The sequence below is a fragment of the Ovis aries genome, chromosome 3, assembly GCF_016772045.2.
Source record: "Ovis aries strain OAR_USU_Benz2616 breed Rambouillet chromosome 3, ARS-UI_Ramb_v3.0, whole genome shotgun sequence".
In the NCBI taxonomy this organism is placed as follows: domain Eukaryota; kingdom Metazoa; phylum Chordata; class Mammalia; order Artiodactyla; family Bovidae; genus Ovis; species Ovis aries.
The window spans coordinates 137,236,985-137,256,480 of NC_056056.1; the positions used below are offsets into that span (position 1 = coordinate 137,236,985).

The 19,496-nt window shown below is 56.8% G+C and overlaps 2 protein-coding genes across 3 annotated transcripts; one reads left to right on the plus strand and one right to left on the minus strand.

The window, feature by feature from the left end:
• Positions 1 to 4,355: 4,355 nt before the first annotated feature.
• On the minus strand, positions 4,356 to 7,560 carry WNT1 (Wnt family member 1). The gene is made up of 4 exons (XM_004006386.6): positions 7,374 to 7,560; positions 6,382 to 6,635; positions 5,461 to 5,726; positions 4,356 to 4,957 (listed from the first exon to the last, which is right to left on the minus strand). The coding sequence occupies exons 1-4, from the start codon at positions 7,475 to 7,477 to the stop codon at positions 4,469 to 4,471; spliced, it is 1,113 nt and encodes a 370-aa protein (XP_004006435.2). The 5' UTR covers positions 7,478 to 7,560; the 3' UTR covers positions 4,356 to 4,468.
• A 5,478-nt stretch (positions 7,561 to 13,038) lies between these two features.
• Positions 13,039 to 19,336, plus strand: WNT10B (Wnt family member 10B). 2 transcript variants are annotated; one of them, XM_060412663.1, is made up of 6 exons: positions 13,039 to 13,731; positions 14,086 to 14,199; positions 15,069 to 15,188; positions 15,311 to 15,579; positions 17,280 to 17,653; positions 18,167 to 19,336. In XM_060412663.1, the coding sequence occupies exons 3-6, from the start codon at positions 15,115 to 15,117 to the stop codon at positions 18,623 to 18,625; spliced, it is 1,176 nt and encodes a 391-aa protein (XP_060268646.1). In that variant the 5' UTR covers positions 13,039 to 13,731; positions 14,086 to 14,199; positions 15,069 to 15,114; the 3' UTR covers positions 18,626 to 19,336. The 2 variants fall into 2 exon arrangements, with proteins under 2 accessions (XP_060268646.1, XP_004023119.2); XM_004023070.6 differs by lacking the exon at positions 13,039 to 13,731 and having other exon boundaries at positions 13,791 to 14,199.
• Positions 19,337 to 19,496: the final 160 nt, after the last annotated feature.

Consider the following 19,496-nt stretch of genomic DNA (forward strand, 5'->3'; position numbering starts at 1 on the left):
CAAGTGGTTGGGAGGCAGGGGGCCCTGGCAGCCCGGGCAGGTACCCCCTAGCGTCCCACAGAGTGGCTCTTTCTTCCTTGGGTGGTGCCTCCATTGGTAGGATGGTTGGGCAGGGAGGAGAGAAGGGACCCTCTCGTTTATCAGGGAGGTAGTAAAAGCAGGAATATTTAGGGGTCCTGTTTTCAATGCCCCACCTCCCCAAACCTACTCTGAGGTGGAACCGGGAGCCTGAAGCTTTACCCTTCGTGGAAACACCAAGTCGGGGGAGGGGCTGGAGCTGGTGTGCATGCATGGGTGTAGGGGCTGCTGTGTGCCTGCACACACACATGCACACGCTTGTATGTGCAGACATGCTTGCACACAGGGCCAGGCATTCAACAGGTCCTCTGTTAATATCTGTTGAGTGAATGAATGAACTTTGGTGTTGAGTGTGAGGAGAAGCAGCGCTGGGCTCCACCGAGACACGGAGTGAATGGACTTGGGCCCTTTCATTCTGAACTCCCAGTTACGGCCCAGGGAGGATGAGGGCTCCACCTCTGAGCAGATGAGCAGATGTCCAGGAAAAATGAAGTGGCAGTGGCTCTTTCCCTTTGAAAAGGGAGGAAAAATGCAGTAGCCTCCTGGAAGCCCCACTTCCTCCTGGGCCCCAGGGAACAGGGCAGCCCTGGCTCCTCCCTAGGAGCCACCCCACCCTATACCCTCCCAGGGGATGACAAGGGAGCGAGTTGGCGGCAGTTCCCCGGGCATATTTATAACCTGCTGCTCGCTCACCAGCGTCTGCTTTTAGCCCAGACGGGGGAGGGGGCAGGGGGGTGGTCTGTCTCATGCTGGGCGCCCTGGCTGGGTGTGGAAAGAGTGAGTAAGGGTGAGTGGTGGGCAGCTCTGCATGGATATTCCTGCTCACACCACAGCCAAACAGCTTATTTTCTCCTCATTTTGTTATTTTTCTCCCTCTGGCCTGGAGAGGAGGACTGAGCCAGCCTGAGGTGGGGGGTGGGGGGTGCTAGACCCTGGGGTATTTGCAGCCCCACTGACAGGGTTTTTCCAGGGTGCGTGTGGCAGGGTGTGTGTGGTGCCGGCTTGCTGACCCCCTGGGGACTGTGCAGCCTCAGTCCTCTCAGCTTTTCCGCTCCCCCCAGGATATTTCAGGACCAGTGCCTCCCTCACTCACTGAGCCAAGCCTGTGTCCGGGGTCCTGCCAGTCTCAGATCCCACTTGAAGATCAGAGGTGGGCGGGAGGATAGTGACCCCCACCCAGGACGTGCTCTGGGCACTGCTGCTTTCCTCCCCAGGATTTACCTGCTCCGTCTGAGGATGCCACATGTGATCCTAATCAATAATTAGCTCCTAGGTAGTGCTTTGCAGATCTAGCCCTTTTGCTTTTTAAAAAAATTCTTTTTCTTTCGCTTACTTTTTTTTTTTTTTTGCTTTATTATCACATGTCCCTTTGAGGACCCAGTCCCATTCTGCACTTCCCTACCCCCTCCCTTGAAGTCCTTGTGGCTGGAAGTAAAGGACTTCCATGCTGAGGACATGAGTATGGGAGTCTGTCTTTAAACTTCATGCTTGTGCAGAGGGCTTTACACTTCATTGAGCCTTCACAGCACTGCTCCCATTATCCTGACAATATCTTGATATGCCTGATTCCCTGGCCAGACTGTAAACTTCTAGCAGGCTCCATGGCTCATACATCACTGTATCCCCAGCATTTGGCATATGCCTGGCACAGAAGAGATGTCAGCAAGTGTTCAAATGACCCTGTGTTTCACATCCATGTACATGATCTTGTCTGAACCTCATCACCTTCCTGAGGAAGACTAAGTGCCAGTAATCATCCCTGTTGAATAGACAAAGCAACTGAAGCCAAGAAAGCTACGGAGTTTTTGAAAGTCTAGTTAGGACCAGAACAGGATTCACTTCTTCCCTGCCCTTTTTCCAGCTCCTATGTGTCGGCACAGCTCAGAGCCCCCCGACCCCCGCTCAGCTTCCAGGTTCTTACTGTTAGGAGTTAGGTGAGAGTGGTTGGGGACAGCTGCCAACCCTTTGACTCCACCCTGTTGCTTCTCCCCAAATCTGGGTATTGTCTGGCAGGGGCCCACATCTCCTCTCCTGCCTCTGGGGGGATCTAATAGCTCTTTGGATTATAGACTGGACATTATCGCAGGGGGTTCTTGACTGGACACCCAACCCTGTCAGGTACTTTCTGCCCAGGATCAGTCAGATTTCTATTCCTCCTCCTCAACTGCCTATCAAATCTGAACTGGTGCTAGCTTGGTGGATGGAGAGAAAGGAAAGGGGATATATCACTGCAAGATTGAGCAGCTCCTGGCTCCACTTCCCTACCCCCACACATATCCCAAAGGCCAACATGGGTCAGAGTTCACACATCCAGGGAGTGGTGCGAGGCAGCAACAACAGCAAAGAGTCCTGAGGAGAGGGGGAAATTCTCCAGTAGGCTGGGATCAGTCGTTGCCCTTAGGGGGTGGGGTGCTTCATAGCTCCCCCGGTCCTTCAAGCCCTCCCCTGGGGCGGGGGAAGTGTTAGGATTAGAGACTGGCATTAGAGCTTAGCAAGCAGTTAGGGTTTGCCTGAAGTTAGGTTAAGGCTAAGGTTAGACCTAATCCTAGGGAGAGGGAGTGGATTAGAGTTAGAGAGAGGTTTTCGGGCTGTAGGAGAAATTAGTTCTCCCCTCCGATCTGGTGAAATGCACACAGAGGTATCATGTTGGTGTTGTTAGCAACAGAATCCTCATTTGGGCTTTCTATGGGAATGGCTAACCTCATGGTTTGGTTATGGACCACAGTTGGGTTTCCTTTCAGTTACACTTGGTAAAGTCTAGCCTCTATTTGGATTCTAACCCTGCTGCTCCTTTCTTCTCCCCCATTATCCTCTCTCAGCTTTTCACCTGTTCTTTGTAGCCCACGGTTTGGAAGTTGATGTCCTAATATGGCATTTCCCTGTCCTGGGAAGGAGAGTGGTTTCCCCGTTGCCCAACACCCTGACCACAGCTGGCCCAGAGAGGCTTTGGGGACCAAAACCTCTACACCCATGAGCCACAGCACCCTTTCTGTTTGGGTTTCTCTTTTTTCTTTGGTTTCTTTTCAGAACACCATCATAGCTATCACTCAGTTGTAGCGATTTTCACAACAGCTCTTCTACATAGGAAAGGCAGGTTCTCCAAGTTTGTTTGTTTAATCCCCACTCAGTAGGGCAAGAAACTGAAGAAGTTATGGACTTTCTCAGTATCATACAGCCAATTGGTGTTCAAACAGGAAGAAGGACCCTGTAGTGTCTTTTGGCTCCTGACTGGGTTCATCTGGAGACCTGGATCCCCAGTGGCCTCATCAGGGTCATCCAAGGGACAGAATGTCAGAGTCCTCTTCCAGGGTCAGGAAACCAGTCCCTCAACAGTGTATCCTATTTGTTTAAAGGAGGTAAGCAATAGTGTGTTCTGGATTCAAGGAAAAGCCACCAAGTCATTGATAAAAATAGAGATTTTATTCTGCAGAGGAAGATACTACATTGGTGGGGGCCAGGAGCCACTAATAGCTACAGTGGAAGGAAATACTGATTCCGGAATGCAAAGGCATCTTGGAGAAACTAGGGAGAGGGAAAGAGGGGTCAGAAAAGGCTGGAGAGCAAAAGGAGAGAAGAATGGAGCAGAGTTAGGTTGGGGTGGGAAGTGGTCTCTGCAAACCAGGCTGGAACCCAGCACAATAAATAGTTTTTATTTACAACAACCAAACTCGTGGCTTTGTATCCACGTTTCAGTGCAAATTATTTACACACTGATGAGGAGGCAGGACAGGAAGAGGGTAGGAGGTGGCTGAGGGAGGCATGGTTCGCAGCTGTTCAATGGCTCCATGACATAGGCTGGGAGAATGGCGATATTTCTCGCGGGTCCCCAACCTCATTTTCCACATCACCACAGCTGCCCTCTCACCCCGGAACCTCCCACTTCAGCTGTAGGTGGAGAGGAGAAAGGCCCTGATGCCCAGGTGTGTGTTCAGGGTGTGCACCCTTGACAGAAGAAGGAGAAGGGCATGTGGGGACCTGGAGAAAACGGAGGTTAAAAGAGAAGGAGAAAGGCAGGCAGGTCGCTGCGCGCGGTGGAGGAGGCAGAGCTTCGCGTCGGGAGCTGACCCTGATTGGGGAGGGGACCAATCCTTCTCTCACCTCCCGGCCAAGCAGGGGGCAGTGCAACAAGGGGGTCTCCCGCGGAGAGGGAGGGAGGTAGGTCCGGGGGCGGGTCAATCAGGATGGCAAGAGGGTTCATGCCGCCCCAGGCAAGTGGTTTCAGGAGTCCCCAGGTCTGAGGAGGTGGGAGAAATGATGGGATAGGTAGTAGGAATCCCGGAGTGCGGCTGGAGGGACGGGGTGGGCGCAGATCCGGGTCTGAGGTGCCAGCGAATCTGTTTGGGGGTGGGCTTGAGGAGAGTGCTCCCAGGGGCCGAGTGCGCGCAGCGCCTCACAGGCACTCGTGCAGTATGCGCGTGTGCGTGCAGTTGCGGCAGCTGACGTGGCAGCACCAGTGGAAGGTGCAGTTGCAGCGCTCGGTGACGCGCTGCGTGCGTGTGCGGTGGCCCCGGCCACAGCAGAGCAGCTCACAGCCATCCAGCGCGGGCGACGAGCTATTGCAGGCGCGCCCCGCCGTGCCCGCGGTACCCAGGCGTCCGCTGTACGTGCAGAAGTTGGGCGATTTCTCGAAGTAGACGAGGTCGTGGGGCGAGGGAGGCTTGTGAGCCGGGTCCTCCGGCTCCAGGCGCAGCAGTTCAGCCCGCGATGCACGGTTGTTGCCGCGGTTGCCGTAGAGGACGCGCGAGGCACCGTCGAAGCGGTCCCGCAGCACGTCGCCCACTGCGCGCAGCGTGGGCAACCGCATCCAGCACGTGCGCACCGTGCATGAACCCGACATCCCGTGGCACTTGCACTCCTGGCGCATCTCGGAGAACACGGTCTGGGGGGGCGGGAGGTGGGGTGGGGGGAAGGAGAAGAAAGGACGGCCCGGGACGCCGTCAGAGCCAGAGCCACCTTCCCGGATACCGCCCCCTCCTGGTCGTCGCCGGGATCTCAGCAAAGGCCCAGGCCTAGCCGAGCCCAAAGGAAGGGAGCCACGAAATTTTTGTCCCGAAGAGATTTGGACGCCAAACCCAACTCTGCTCCACCCAGAGAATCTGTCTTTGCCTCTCAGCCTAATTTTTTGAACCTGAACACTGGCGGGCGTAGGCAACACAGTCCATGGGTTACATGACTTCTAACCTCTCCGTTGTCAGACTATCCCTTCCATTCTGTGAATCCCTCCAAACCCCCGCGCCCTCCGGACTCCCTCGCCTGGTTCCTTACCCTAACCTCTGGCCTTAACACCGACCGTTACTTCCCAAGTTCGAGCTTAGCCTAAGGCAGGGACTCCGAGATCCCTGCCATTCCGTTTCGGGTGCGGACACCCTCAAGCAGGCTCACCGTGCGCCCCGCCTCATTGTTGTGAAGGTTCATGAGGAAGCGAAGGTCCCGCCCCTTCTCTCCGGAGTCCACAAACTCCCGGCCGAAGAGGCGGCCGAAGTCGATGTTGTCGCTGCAGCCCCCCCAGTGCCAATCGGGGCCCCCAGGACCGCGTCGCCGATAGTCGCACGTGCAGGATTCGATGGAGCCTTCTGAGCAGGAGCGCGCCACCGAGTGGGTGACCCCGGCCGAGGTGATGGCGAAGATAAATGCTGTTTCCCGACAGCCTATTGGGGATGGGAGAGGGGATCAGCGAGGGGGCACGCGGGGTGCAGCCTGGACCTTCAGGGGAGGCCTTGGGATCTTTGAGTCCCACGCCCTTAGGGTCCTGGAAGCCTGGCGACCGGCTGTGTTGGGAAGTTGGTCTCCCCGCGAAAGCACGTGTGTGGGCACGCTACCTCCTCCACACTTGTAATCACGCTTTACTGAGACTCCGGGCTCATTTTGACTTCTCGGTGCAAGTAGGGCAGCCCCGGAGGGAAAAGAGAATAGAGGGGAGCGGAAGAATTCTGCACCGCCAAGAACTCTCCAGCTCACATCAGCGATGCAAGCCTTGCTGGGCTGGAGGCAAGAGAGCAGCCTCCCAGGCTTCTTTGAGAGGGACTGCGGGAAAGTGGTGGCCAGCGAGCGTCCACCACTCAGCACTCCCTTTCGCTGGGGCAGTGGCTCAGAAAAGCTAAGCTTCCTGCCCGAGGCGCACGGGTTGAAACCTCCTGGTGGAACGAGTCTGGCCCAGAGCTAGTGCTGGCATGAAGCTCTTGGCAGGCTGATTCTGTGACCCTGCAGATGCCCCGGACATCTTCTCTGCACTTGCTCGTCCGTGCCCTGAGGTGACCCCGGGCTCCCCTGGTCCCCGGAAGCGTCACCTTCCGGGGTACCCACCTCGGTTGACGATCTTGCCGAAGAGATGGGGCCCCGAAGCCGTGGGACAGTTCCAGCGGCGGTTTCGGAACTGCCACTTGCACTCTCGCACAGCGCTCTGCAGCCCCCCGCTCACACTGTGCAGTATCCCGGGGTTCTGACGGATCAGCCGCCGCTGTTTGCGGCTCAGCAGCTGCAGACTGGGCTCGAGTACCAGCTGCAGACTCTTGGAGTCGGTCAGCAGGTTCGTAGAGGAGGCTACGTTCACGATGCCCCTGGTGAGACGCATGAGAGGAGTTCAAGCTCTGGAAGGGGACCTGCACCCTAACCCTAACCAGAAAGGTCATGCTCGCCCTGTCCTCTTCCTGGAGCTATTTGCCCACAAGAGCGGGGAGAGATCAATAATAAGGTAACGATTCCGCGCTTAGGCACTCACTAATTTGAAAGGACTTGGCTTTCAGACTTTTGTGTTCCCAGGAATCTTAGGGCTGCTAGGGGGCCCTGCGCCCGGAGCTGGACAGCGAAGGCATGGAGAGCCTAGGGACTAGATATTCACCTTGGCTCTCAGAGCCTGTTTCCGGACAGTCTGGCTCGCAAACCCTGGCCTGCCGTCCATGCCCACCCAAGGCGTGAAATGCTTGGGAGTTCCACCCGCTGATGGGCTTCCTTCGGAGTGCACGCCTGCCCTTTCTCTCCAGAGGCTGGGAAGCCCCGTAGTGTGACTACCACCGTGAAGCTCGTTTGGGGGTTCTTGGAAGAAGGGCAGTGCTAGATGGGAGAGGGCTGCCCTCCTGGAGTATCGTGGGCCGCCGGGCGGACCCTTCACCCCACTTCACCAGAGCTGGAATTTCTGGACCAGCTCCGCTCCAGAGCGCCCCTCGGTGTCTCAAAGGGAAGTCAGAGCGCTGGAGGAAGTCTGTCTGCGGACGGATCCCAGAGCGTGGGAGCTGGATGGGGCTGGCCCCTGGCTCTGTGCCCCGAGACAAGTGGCGACCCCGCACCAGCTCACTTACCACCATCGGCCACTGCTGTTGGCGGCCAGGGCTGCAGGCAGAGCGGCCAGCGCCAGCAACAACGCAGCAGAAACCCAGCAAGGCAGCAGCGCCCAGTGCCCCATGGCCTGCCCGGCCTTGCCCGCTCTATGCTGCAGTTGGGGCGGCTTTGGCTGCTGCCCGCGGCGGTGGGACGGGACGCGGCGGTGGCGGCAAGTGGCGAGAGTTCGCAGTCTGGCTCTAACAGCCCTGGGGGCGGGCGACGGGCTGCATGGCTCGCGGTCCCAGCTGGTGGGCTGAGGCAGCCACGGCGGGCGGCACCGCCTCTTATAGTTGCGGCGCTGGCTGAAGTGACGATAGGAGGCTGCCCCGCCGGGCCGCACTGTGGCACCAGGGCGCACCGGTCAGGGGCGCAGACAATGGGCAGCGAGCGGGGCCGTGGCTCCCGCCCGTCTGAGGCGAGAGCTGACGGGCTGGCCGTCGGGGCTCACCCCCGCCCCCTGCCCGGTGGCTCCCGCCTCCGGACCTGCACTGGCCGCCGACCCCTCCCCTTGGGACGCCCTCCCACGCGCGCCCGCCTCAGTCCTCTCCGCGTCCGGAGCCCGTCGGGGACCAGCGTCCGCCAGGGGGCGCAGCGACCAGTGTGCTGCGGGGACAAACTGCTAGGAGCTCAGCCACTTCGCTGCCCGCTGTGGGGCTGTCCCTTCGACGTCACCCCGGAACCCCATCCTGAGTGGAAGAAGGAAAACTGTGGTTCTGGGCAGCAACTCTGGGGAGACGCCTCCCCGCCCATGAACCCCCGACGGCTGAACAGGAAAGGAGAAGCGGGAGACGGGTGGGGTTGGGGCTGTGGTCAGGGAAATCCCAGGGGCGGGTTGGGGTGGGGGGATGAGCTGAGGACACAGAGCCCGACGATGGAGAGAAACCTGAGGCAGCAGAGGCTTGTACTTGTGGGAGGAAAGAAGTGCACAAATGCCTGCCAGTGTGTGCATCAAGTGGGAGAGTTGTCAATGAGACTGCGTGTGAGAATGTGCATACACACATGAGCGTGTGTCTTCACGCACAGAAACTCCATGTCCTGAGGAGGGATTTTAGGAGCCTTTCTCAAGAATCTTGGGATTTAGCTCAGGTCAGAAGGCATCATCGAGTCATCTTGTCACAGCCACCACCTGGGACAGTGCATCATCTCCTACGTGTCTGGAAGGGGTGGTCAGGAGAGACCCAGAAGGCTGACGGAGCACCGGTGTCTGGAACTGTGTGTGCAGGTGGGTGGATGAGTAGGAGATTAAATATGCACATGTGTGTCACTCTTACCCTGTGCGCCTTGTGTCATCCTATAGTGTGTCACCCCATGGCCTGTGTCGACCTGTGCATGTCACTGGGGGCGGGGGACAAAACCTGTAACCAAGGTGGCATCATAACAGATGAGGCCTGGAGCAGCGGAGACTCTGAGGCTGGGCTCAGAAAAGACAGGCGTTGGACTAGATGTCCGGTGTGTGTGTGGAGGGGCCGGGAGCAGAAGGGCTGCTGGCTAAACCGAACCCAGAGTAGAGAACCTGTGAATCCATGTTTCTGCTTCTTCATGAAATTTTCTACCAAATTTCTGTCTTTTCCACCTAAAACCCTGACTCTTCACTCTCACCATGCTGGGATACCTAACCCTAACCCTAACACACCTCCCTACAACCTCTCAGCTTCAGGGTCCCTCTGCCTCCTATAGAAGGAGTGGCTGCTATTCCCCGTGTGAGATATAGGGGGCACTGCCAGCCTGGTTATCAGGCCTCACCAACACACGCAGGTTGCCCCTGGAGGAGGAGGATCTCCTCCTTTACATCTCTCCTCTCTCTCTCCATTTTACAAAGGAAAAACTAGATTAGGCAGGTTTCCATGGACCCCGGAGCTAATAAAGGGATGAATGGTAGAGCCAGGTTAAAACCCAGACTGTTCTGACTCACACCCCATGCTTTTTCCACCTTAATGGCTGCTTGTGATTGTGCAGCAATAGCAGGCTGGGGGCCCTTCCCCAAACTGGGAGATAAATAAAAATGGTCTTTAGGATCTTCCTGCCTCCATTTTTATCTTCTTTTTTTCATCTTCCCTGACTTTAGGATGTTTTTTTGACTGAGTAATGTACCAGGCCTGGTACCAAAGAGTTCCAAGTCCCAGAAATGCTCAGGCCTCCCTGACAGTGCAGGAAAATCACTCTAAAGAATAAATGCCTGATAAGTTTAATGAATCTTCCTGGGGCACTTGCATTTTAAAAGGGTGACTATTAACCCAAATGAAACCTGATGGAGGTTATTTTTGAGGGGAATATCTTTCCCACGCCCTTGACACCTCCAAGGATTTGACCCTGAGGGACAAGGTGTACTAGCTTAGCATCTTCCACAGGTCTAAAAGCCAGCGGCCCCTGAGGAGGCCACCCAGCACAGATGGCTCAAGTAAGTAGACAGTGTACCATGGGCAGCTTGCCCTTTGTCCCTTAGGAGTTTTTCCCACTGGGGCCTGGGTCACATCTTTTGGTTTAGTGGGTTGATAAAACCCCATGGAGGAGGGAGCTGGGCTTGAAGACAGGGCAGTCCTGTCTGTGGCCACTGGTGACAAGCATAAGTGGGAAGGGAGGAAAGAAGGATTCCGTATCCTTTGCTCCACTATTCCACCCACCAGGAATAGTAGGGAAGCGTGGAAAGGTTCTAGGTCTAGTCACATTTTGTAGGACCTGGCCCAAATTTATTTAGATCAAATCATCGCTCTATCAATTGTCTTCTCTTCCTTTCCTGTGTCATCAGTTTACCTCTCTACTGGATCATACCTATCAGCCTACAAATACGCTGTAATGTCTCCCATCTAAAAAACCCCACGACTTTATTTGACTTCACATTACCACCTAAGTGTGCCCCACTTCTGTGTTGTCTTTTACTGCACAACTCAAAGTGTTGCTTTAATCACCCTGGTGCCAGTTTCATTTTTTTATTCTCTCTTTCCACCACCTTCATCACACCTTTGAACCCACTGCATTTCCTCCTCGAAATCATCCATGACCTCCGTTTTGCTCTACTGTCAAATCTCAGTCCTCACCCTAACAAACTTTTTAGGAATAGCAGACAAAGTTGAACGCTTTGTCCTTGAAATAGTCTCACCTGATTCTTGGAACACTATTCCTACCTCCCTGACTGCTCACCTTCTCAGTCTCTTTATCTGGGTCCACCTTTGCACCCAATTTCTACATGACTCATGGGACTGCACCCCATTTCAATCTGGGACTTCTCAGTCTACACTCACTCATTTGGAGAACTATACAGTCTCATACTCCCTACTTTTATCTCTTGCCCTGAACTCTGAACTTGGACATGTAACACTTGAATAAACATCTCAAAATGTACAATATCCAAAACTAAACTCCCAGTTATTCACTTGCACCTACTCTTTATTCAGTCATCCCCATCCCTGTGAATGGCAAATCCGTCCTTTCAGTTGCACAGGATGAGAGTACTAGAGCCATCCTTGACTTGTCTGTTTTTTTTTTTTTATACTTTTTAAAGTCAAATCAATTTAAAAAAAAAACCCAGAAAACAAAACTCCTGTTCTTCTGTCTTCAAAACCCCTGCAGATTCCTCCCTCCAGCCACATTGGCCTCCTTGCTAATTCCTTGAACATACCAAGGAAGTAACTATTTCAAGATCTTTGCACTTGCTTTTCTGTCTTCTGGAATGCCCTTCCCCGATATCTCCATGTGTTTGTTCCTCCACATCCCTTTCTCTCCTCCCCCTATATAAAATGGAATTCCACCACCTATCTCCTTTACCCTGCTTTATTTATTTTTTGCATCACTTTTGACCATGGATACCTTTAAAGGCTTAAAGTGGAAAGTCAGTAGTAAACTACCCTCTTAAAATAGGAGAGGGGCTTTCCTCTGGGGAGGAAGCAGGGGACCAGGGCTGAGAGCTGTGGGCAGAGGAGCCTACCTTCTTTTGAAGCACCAGCAGGTGGCACTCCCTCTTTGGGCTGGGAAGGCATCAGCCTCTGGTGGAGAAGGTGCAAAGTTCTGTGGTGGGTAATTTTACAGATACGTTGGGGGCAACTGCTGAGTGTTGGGGGTTTCTCTGGAGTCCAGTGCAGTCAGCTGCGAACGCTTTGGTGCCTCCGGGTGGTGGCCTAGGGTGCTGCAGCAGAAGGCGTGAGAGGCGGAGGGTGGGCAGCACAGCTGAGCTCACCGCCGCCGCGGGTGCATCCATCCCTCCAGGGCCTATAATTTGGGTTCCCTGGGCCTGGCCGCCCCTATCAGCGGCTCAGCAATAGATGAGTCACCCGGGACCCCGGGCCAAGGCAAACATGGGGGGAGGAGGAGGAGGAGGCTTTCGAGGCTGCACTCAGTTTTAGCCACCGCCTCAGTTGCTGGATCCCCCAATCTCCAGGGACCCCCACTTTTTTCTTTGACCCCCGCCCTATAGAGCCCCAGTGTTCTCAGATTGCTCTTGATATGTCCACCCCTATGATGGGAAGTCAGCCCCCTACTCTTCCCCGCAGGGGAAGGGGGACCAGCTTGCTCCCACTCCCTCCCGGAAGTAATGGCAGCCCCTCACTTTCCCCCTGCTGTCAGGGCCCCAACCCTTGTCAAGGTCTCTCTGGTTCCCGCCCCTCTCCTTTCCTGGAGCTGGCCGCGTGCTTGGGGTATTAGGCAATGGGTGTGTACCCACAGCCCTCTCCAGGCCCCGCCTGCCCCACCACCCTCCAGCCGCCTGCGGGTCAGTGCTCAGGCCAGCCGGTCGGGCCGAGGGCACTGGGGGCCAGCTCAGGCCACCCAGTCTGCCTGCCTGTGGCCTCCTGTCCCAGAGCTGGGCTTCTGCTGGGAAAGGAAACAGGAGTATGGGTCTTTGGGTTTGGGACAGGCCAGCCTGGGGAACCCGGGGGTCACTAAGATGTTTGAATCTGTGGTAGTAGCTGTGACCCTAGCCCTTCCTTGGCACCTGACTATACCACAGCCCGACAAGGGTAAAATCAGAAGGAGCAGTCTGAAACCTGAGGGAGACTTGGAGTCACATGGAAAAATGCGAGTGTCCAAGAGCATGGGAAACCTTGTCCCCCTCCTCCAGCGACAGTTCCAGGCTGACATGCAGGAAGGACAAGGACAGGATCCAAAAGCTACTAAGATAGGGTGCAGATTCTAGTGGTCTCAAAAGCCACACACAGTTTGGTTCTTGGCCCCTAAACAGGAAGGAGGGACAAGAGCCCCTTCTCCTGTAGGGCTTCTTCTCCTCTACTCCCCTCTCCACCCAGAGGTGGGAAAGCAGAGAAAAGCAGCCCTCTTTGATCACAGCTGTCCAGGGTCAGGAACTAGGGTACTTTCACCTCCCCAGCCTGCCTGAGGCCTGGCACATAAAGTTGATTAATAAATATCCCAACGGATGAAAGTTATTAATCTCTCTCAGACGGCTTTGCCCCCCAGACAGCAGTGCCCCCTGCAGTCCAGGGCAAGACCTGCAGCCACACAGACTAGAGGCTGGCTGCCCAGGAAAGCTGCATGGCCACTACCAAGGAAGAGATGACTGTGGCTGTGGGTTTCAACCCCATGGCTCTGCTTCCCCGGGGGGCCTGTCTCTGAGTCAACTGCCAGCCTCAGGCGCGCGGGGCCAGCCGTGCCTTGGGCTGCGGTCTGGCAGGGGCGGGGGGCGGCTGGGAAGCCTGGGGCCCCTCTCTGGCAAAAATAGCCCACAGTGGTTAGAGCTGGGAGGGTGAGTCAGGCAGGAGCGCAGTGGCGCCTAACCCCTTCGCTGCCACTGGAACTCCCTAGGGTGGTTTGCCTCCGTCTGTGCAACCCACGATCAGACTCTTTGCCTGGCCGTCCTCAGGCTGGGCTCAGTTTGGGATTCCTCCTCTTTCCACGTGAAGCAAGTCTGAGAGTCTGGAGCAGGAATATGGGCCACCCCGGAGTGGCGACTTGGGATCTTAGGAAGGGCAGGGGACCTCTGCTGGCAAGGATGCCTGTGAGCCCAAGGAAGCACAGGGGCAGGCTGAAGATCTCCGGAGCTCCCGGAATCTCTGCCAGAGCCAAACTCTGAGGCCAGAGCTGACCCCTCCCAAGGGGCAGGCGTAGGGCTCCGAGGTGGGCGGAAGCCAAGCCACCCAGAAGGGAGCTACTCCCGCCAGCTCAGATTGCCCTGCAGCGCGTTCTCCCCAGGCTCTCGCGCAGAGACCAAGACCGTCCAGCCAGGCAAGTTCGGTCTGAGTTCCGTCTTCATCTGGTCAAAGGCACCTTCCAGTCACTCAGCTACCGGTGGGGGAAACTGAGGCAAAGAGACATGACCACTGGGGACCAGGGGCTTGGCTCTCTAGTCTGGGTCACCACACCCTCCTTGCAGCCTTGGCGGTCCCAGAGCAGGTGAGTGGAACTCTGGCCACCTCCCCCTTCGGTGGGGCCAAGCCTGAAACCCAGGCGTCGGGGGAGAGGGTGTGTGAGTACGCTGGGAGGAGGGGGAGCGGCTGGGCTCCCCGGGTCAAGGCGGGGGGTGTGAGGAGTGGGGTGGGGATGCCCCGGGCTCGGGGAGGGGCCGCAGCTCTGTCAGCCGCGGCAGAGCCGCCGGTGAGCTCCGCGCGAGTAGAGCCAGAGCCCCCAGTTCTGTGCTCGCCCGCTCGCTCGCTTTCTCGATCACTCCCTCCCTTCCTCCCTCCCTTCCTCCCGGCGGCCGCGGCGGCGCTGGGGAAGCGGCGGAGAGGAGTGGCCCTGCCCTGGAAGAATGCGGCTCTGCCGAGGGGCCAGAACCCGACGCAGTCTCCCCACGGTTTGAACAGCCCGAGTCCAGGCGACCCAACCGCGCCGGTGGCAGACTCGGCCCCAGAGCAGCTGGAGGTAATCGGAATTGGGAAAGCAGGGAGGGCAGGGACTTGCACTCGGGGACGCGACAAGCACTCTGGTAGTCAGACAGACACGCATCCGCCCACGGGGGCACAGAGATGCAGAGAGAGCCCTGGATATTGCCAGAGATAAAGACCTAGCAAATAAAGCAGTGGCCCTAGATTTGGAGGGCAGTGAGTGGAGAGCAGAGGGGTGGGGGCTGAGGCTGGGGACCTGGTGGGGACCAGACGGGCAGTGCCAGGAGAGGAACATGTAGTTAGGAAAAGTAGCAGCCGGCACCACGGCCCATTTCAAGAGGGCAGCAAGGTCCCCTCCCAGACTTGTGGCACCTGGCGCCTCCCCTGGCTCCCTACTGGGGCTGCGAAGGGCAGAGCGGGATGGGGAGCCCATTCCCCCACCCTGTTCAGGGAAGCTGCTAGATGGCACTTGGAGACGACACTCCCCCAACCCCGGCCCCTCTCAATCCTGCCCCCAGGCCTCCTGAGCGTGAGCGGGTGAAGCTGTGTTGGGCCTGGGAAGCCAGTCTTGGGGCCCTTGAAAAGGGAGCGGTGGACAGGGTAGTGGAGAGCTGTTTGTGAGACTATCCAGCTGTTTGCACGTGAGTGTGTCTCTGTGCCGGGCACTGTGTCTGGCTGGGTGAGCTCCAGGACGCTGGCGTAAGTCCCAGTTTCCAGGCCCACACTCTTCTTCCAGGGCCCAGGTACCCTGGGAATCAAGGGCGTGATCTTACTGTTTTGTTTGAGCAGGATGAGAAGGGTCCGCGGGGTGGCCCTGGTGAGTTAGGAGCCGGAGTTGGGCATCCTTCGGTTGCCCAGGTGAGCCACGCGATTCTAGAGCACTCCCTAAGTGTCCCTGTTCTGCAGGCCTTGCTCGATCTGCCCATCGGGGCCTTCGGGCCCAGGATTCGACATGCGGGAGCAGCCCCGGCCGCGGCCTCCGCCCTCGGGCCTCGCCGGTCTCCTGTTCCTGGCGTTGTGCAGTCGGTGAGCGGTCCCTCTGTCACCCAGCCCGCGAGAGAAAGCCCTGGGCTAGAGGCGGGTCGGGAGGCGTCGGAGAGGGCGCGAAGGCCTGGACCGCAGACCTGAGACGCCTTCTCGGTTCCCAGGGCCCTCGGCAATGAGATTCTGGGCTTGAAGCTGCCGGGCGGCGGCGAGCCGCCGCTGACCGCCAACACAGTCTGCTTGACGCTGTCGGGCCTGAGCAAGCGGCAGCTGGGCCTGTGCCTGCGCAGCCCCGACGTGACGGCGTCGGCGCTCCAGGGCCTGCACATCGCAGTCCACGAGTGTCAGCACCAGCTGCGCGATCAGCGCTGGAACTGCTCTGCGCTCGAGGGCGGCGGCCGCCTGCCGCACCACAGCGCCATCCTCAAGCGCGGTGAGCCTGACCGGGCGAGTCTGCGCCGCCGCCGGGGCTGGGGGGCGGGGGGCTCGCCGACGCGAGCGGAGGCGGGAAGGGGCTGGTTCACCACTCTGGGAGGGGCCTCTCCGGGAATTCCCCCCCGGAGCTGCGCGGGGTAGGGTCTGGCCACCCGTCTGGGGCCCCGTGCTTCAGACTTCCACCTGCGCGCTGCCGGCAAGGCAGCTGGGTCCCTGCTCCCTTACCCCAGGGCCCCCCTTTCCTGCCTCCGCCCAGCTGATCTCGGCTGCACCTGTGAGCAAGAGATGCCCCCAGCCCTAGAAGCTTTAAACGCCCCCCTCCTCCTCGTCCCCCAATTTTTCTGCCCCTCCTCTCTGCATGGGACAAGCCCAGGCTGGTGTCCCCATAGCCTCAGCGGGGGTGGGGTGACGCCCCCAACCGTTTAAGGGTTAAACCTACTCTCCTAATTACTGGGGTTCCCAGGAGCAGAAGCTGGGAACAAAGACCCCGGTGGCTTTGAAGCCGGGGAGCATCCCCCTCCTCAGTGATGTGGGGGCCCCAGGTGGCTCTCACTTGAGCAGGTGAAGAAGCGCTGGAGGTGCAGAGAACAGGTCACTGTGGGGCCTGGCCTGGGGGCCCTGGTCTGGAAGGGCATCACTGTCTCTTGCTAGGCCATGCCCCAAGGAGTAAACTTCCATCCTGGGCTCAGCCCAAGGGTGGGGGCAATACTTTGGGGACTATGGGGTTAATAGGCAGCTGCCATCTGTGGGGGAATTCCCAAGACTTGTGCAAACAGCTTCACCCCTGGAGGCTTGAGGTTGGGGGATCAGGAGGCTGGGCCAGGAGCCCTGCATCCTGGGACGGGAGAGGCCTGGCCCCTAAGGAGGTGCTCCCATCCACTCAGGGCTCCAGAGAGGGAGGCTGCTTTTCTACAGGGCCTGGTGTAGGGGAAGGCTTTGATGGCCCAAAGAGAAGCATGTCTATCTAAGCCTGAGGAAGGCTTGTCATCCTGAGCCTCTGTGACCTCCAAAACATAACAAAGAAGTCAACATTTTAAGAGGACCTTAGGGAGAATCACCTCCACCTCTCTCCCTCTCCCAGCATTTTATAGAGTAATAGCAGGTTAGGATAAATATAAGGGGCAGTCTTAATGGGCAAATATAAAACTAGAAACTGGAAAGAGGAAGGACAGCTCCACAGCTCCAACACTTTGGGGATTTGGGGTTGGTGGAGGGTAAGTTGGTGAAAAGACTGATTTAAATAACCTTGATTAAAAAAACAACATCACAAAACCAAAGGCTTCTGCTTCCATCCCACCTGCAGGGCTGGGGAATTTCTAAGGCTTTCAGATATAGAACTAAGTGAACATATCTTCAAAGACCTCAAGGACTCTCTCTTAGTCATCTCTCATCCCCAGGGGTCTTTCCCTCTAGCCTAGCTCTTTCATCCACACCTGAAAACCCCAGACTTAAACAGAGCAAGAATGGGCCTCAGGGATCATCTCAATTCATCCTCTCCCTTTATAGATGAGGAAACTGAGACTCTGTGCTTTTAGGTTCCTTTCCTTCTCCTGTGACTTGCTCCCAAACTACTCCACTGGTAAATGGCAGGATCTGGAGTCAGGAAATTCTGGAATTGCAGGTTGGCTGTTTCCTTTGGCCTCCTTACTCTCAGTGGCCTGTCAGACTTACCCCTATCCACACCCCTTTCATCCCCAGGTTTCCGAGAGAGCGCTTTTTCCTTCTCCATGCTGGCTGCTGGGGTCATGCATGCAGTAGCCACCGCCTGCAGCCTGGGCAAGCTGGTGAGCTGCGGCTGTGGCTGGAAGGGCAGTGGTGAGCAGGATCGACTGAGGGCGAAACTGCTGCAGCTGCAGGCACTATCGCGGGGCAAAAGCTTTCCCCACTCCCTGCCCAGCACGGGCCCTGGCTCTGGTCCCAGCCCTGGTCCCCAGGACACGTGGGAATGGGGCGGCTGTAACCATGACATGGACTTCGGGGAGAAGTTCTCTCGGGATTTTTTGGATTCCAGGGAAGCTCCCCGGGACATCCAGGCACGAATGCGGATCCACAACAACAGGGTGGGGCGTCAGGTATGTGTGTGCAACTTGTCCTGGGTCTTCCTGGCGTTTAAGGCCTGGCTAGATTTGAGAGGGCACAGCAGCATAAGAGGATGAGATGTGGGGGGTGATTGTTACCCGCGGGGTGGCCTGGAGCCAAGCAAGTCACTGCCTTCCCTAGAATTTAGGGGTTCTCTGGGCTAGACTCCCTGGTTTACCAGTGTCCACTCTGGAAAGAGCACTGGACTGGGAGTCAGGACAACTGGAGCTGAGTCCTGTTGCCAGCTAGTTACCAGCCAAATCTCCATAACCAGCTGTTTGTTGAAGATGGGCAATTTACTCTCTGCTCTGGCTTTAGTTCTCCAACATAAAACGAAGGAATGGCGCTATTAGCCGTCTCACGGTGCCCTTTCGCTTCTGATAGTTCATCACCATTCTTCCCTCTGTTTGTTCCTGTGTGCTCTCTGCTCCCTCCCCTCTCCTGTGCCTCTGAGCTCTGTCCATTTGCTGCCCTCCCCTCTCATTTCTTCCTCGCTGATGCTCTAGGTGGTAACTGAAAACTTGAAGCGGAAATGCAAGTGCCATGGCACGTCAGGCAGCTGCCAGTTCAAGACGTGCTGGAGGGCAGCCCCAGAGTTCCGGGCAGTGGGAACAGCCTTGCGGGAGCGGCTGGGCCGGGCCATCTTCATTGATGCTCACAACCGCAACTCCGGAGCCTTCCAACCCCGCCTTCGGCCCCGTCGCCTCTCAGGAGAGCTGGTCTACTTCGAGAAGTCTCCTGACTTCTGCGAGCGAGACCCCACTGTGGGCTCCCCAGGCACGCGGGGCCGGGCCTGCAACAAGACCAGCCGCCTGCTGGATGGCTGTGGCAGCCTGTGCTGTGGCCGCGGGCACAACGTGCTCCGGCAGACCCGAGTCGAGCGCTGTCATTGCCGCTTCCACTGGTGCTGCTACGTGCTGTGTGAAGAGTGCAAGGTCACAGAGTGGGTCAATGTGTGTAAGTGAGGGTGAGCCTCACTGTGGGGCTGGGGCAGGGGAGGGCCACGTTTGCAGCCTTTTGTTCTGATTTCTGTCCAGGGTCAATCTTGGCCCCTGGCAGCTCAAAGTGTCTACCTGGAAACAGCTTTGGGTCAGGAGGAGTCTGTGATGTGTGGCTTTCTCCCCCACAGTAGGAGGGCCTTGTGGGGGAGCTGTCACCCTCTTCTGTTCCTTGAACACCTGAATGGAGTAAGATGAACTGTGTTGCTCTCCCAGCCACCCAACCTGGGGTCCCTTTAACTCTCATATTCATATTCCTTTTTGGCTGGGGAGTCCCTATAACTTGACCACTCTTTTCTTTTGTGGGATAGCCCCAGCATTGTGTGGAGCCATACAACCTATATCCAGAAAGAGACCTCTCATTCCTATTTGCTGTTTCCAAACTCCTCTACTGCAGCCTGGACCCCGTCATAGGAGCCGTTGGTAGAGAGGTTTTTCTTAGGGAAGGGACACGGTACAGGGCACTCTAAAACCCTGAAAGTTGTCTGTCAAGGCCCTTAGGGAAGCTGTCTGCCCCCATTCAGATGTTGAAGGGAACCCTCCAAAGGAAGAATTTTACCCAAGACTCTCTGAGCCTCTTTTTCTTTCTTCAGCAGGAGGGGTGGGAATGGCTAATTTATTGTACTGAGACTTGTTCTTGGTTCTTGTTTGTAATAAAAATAAATTAAGTTCCTGGAATGGTGACTACAGATGGTGATATTTCTAGCCACACTTGGGATCCCAAGCCTGGCTTCTTTTCCAGGTGAATCCTCTTACCCTCCCACACTCAGTGACTTTATGTATATCATGCCCCGTTCCAGAAAGGATTTGAAATGGTCTTCAGGTGACTCAGTTGACA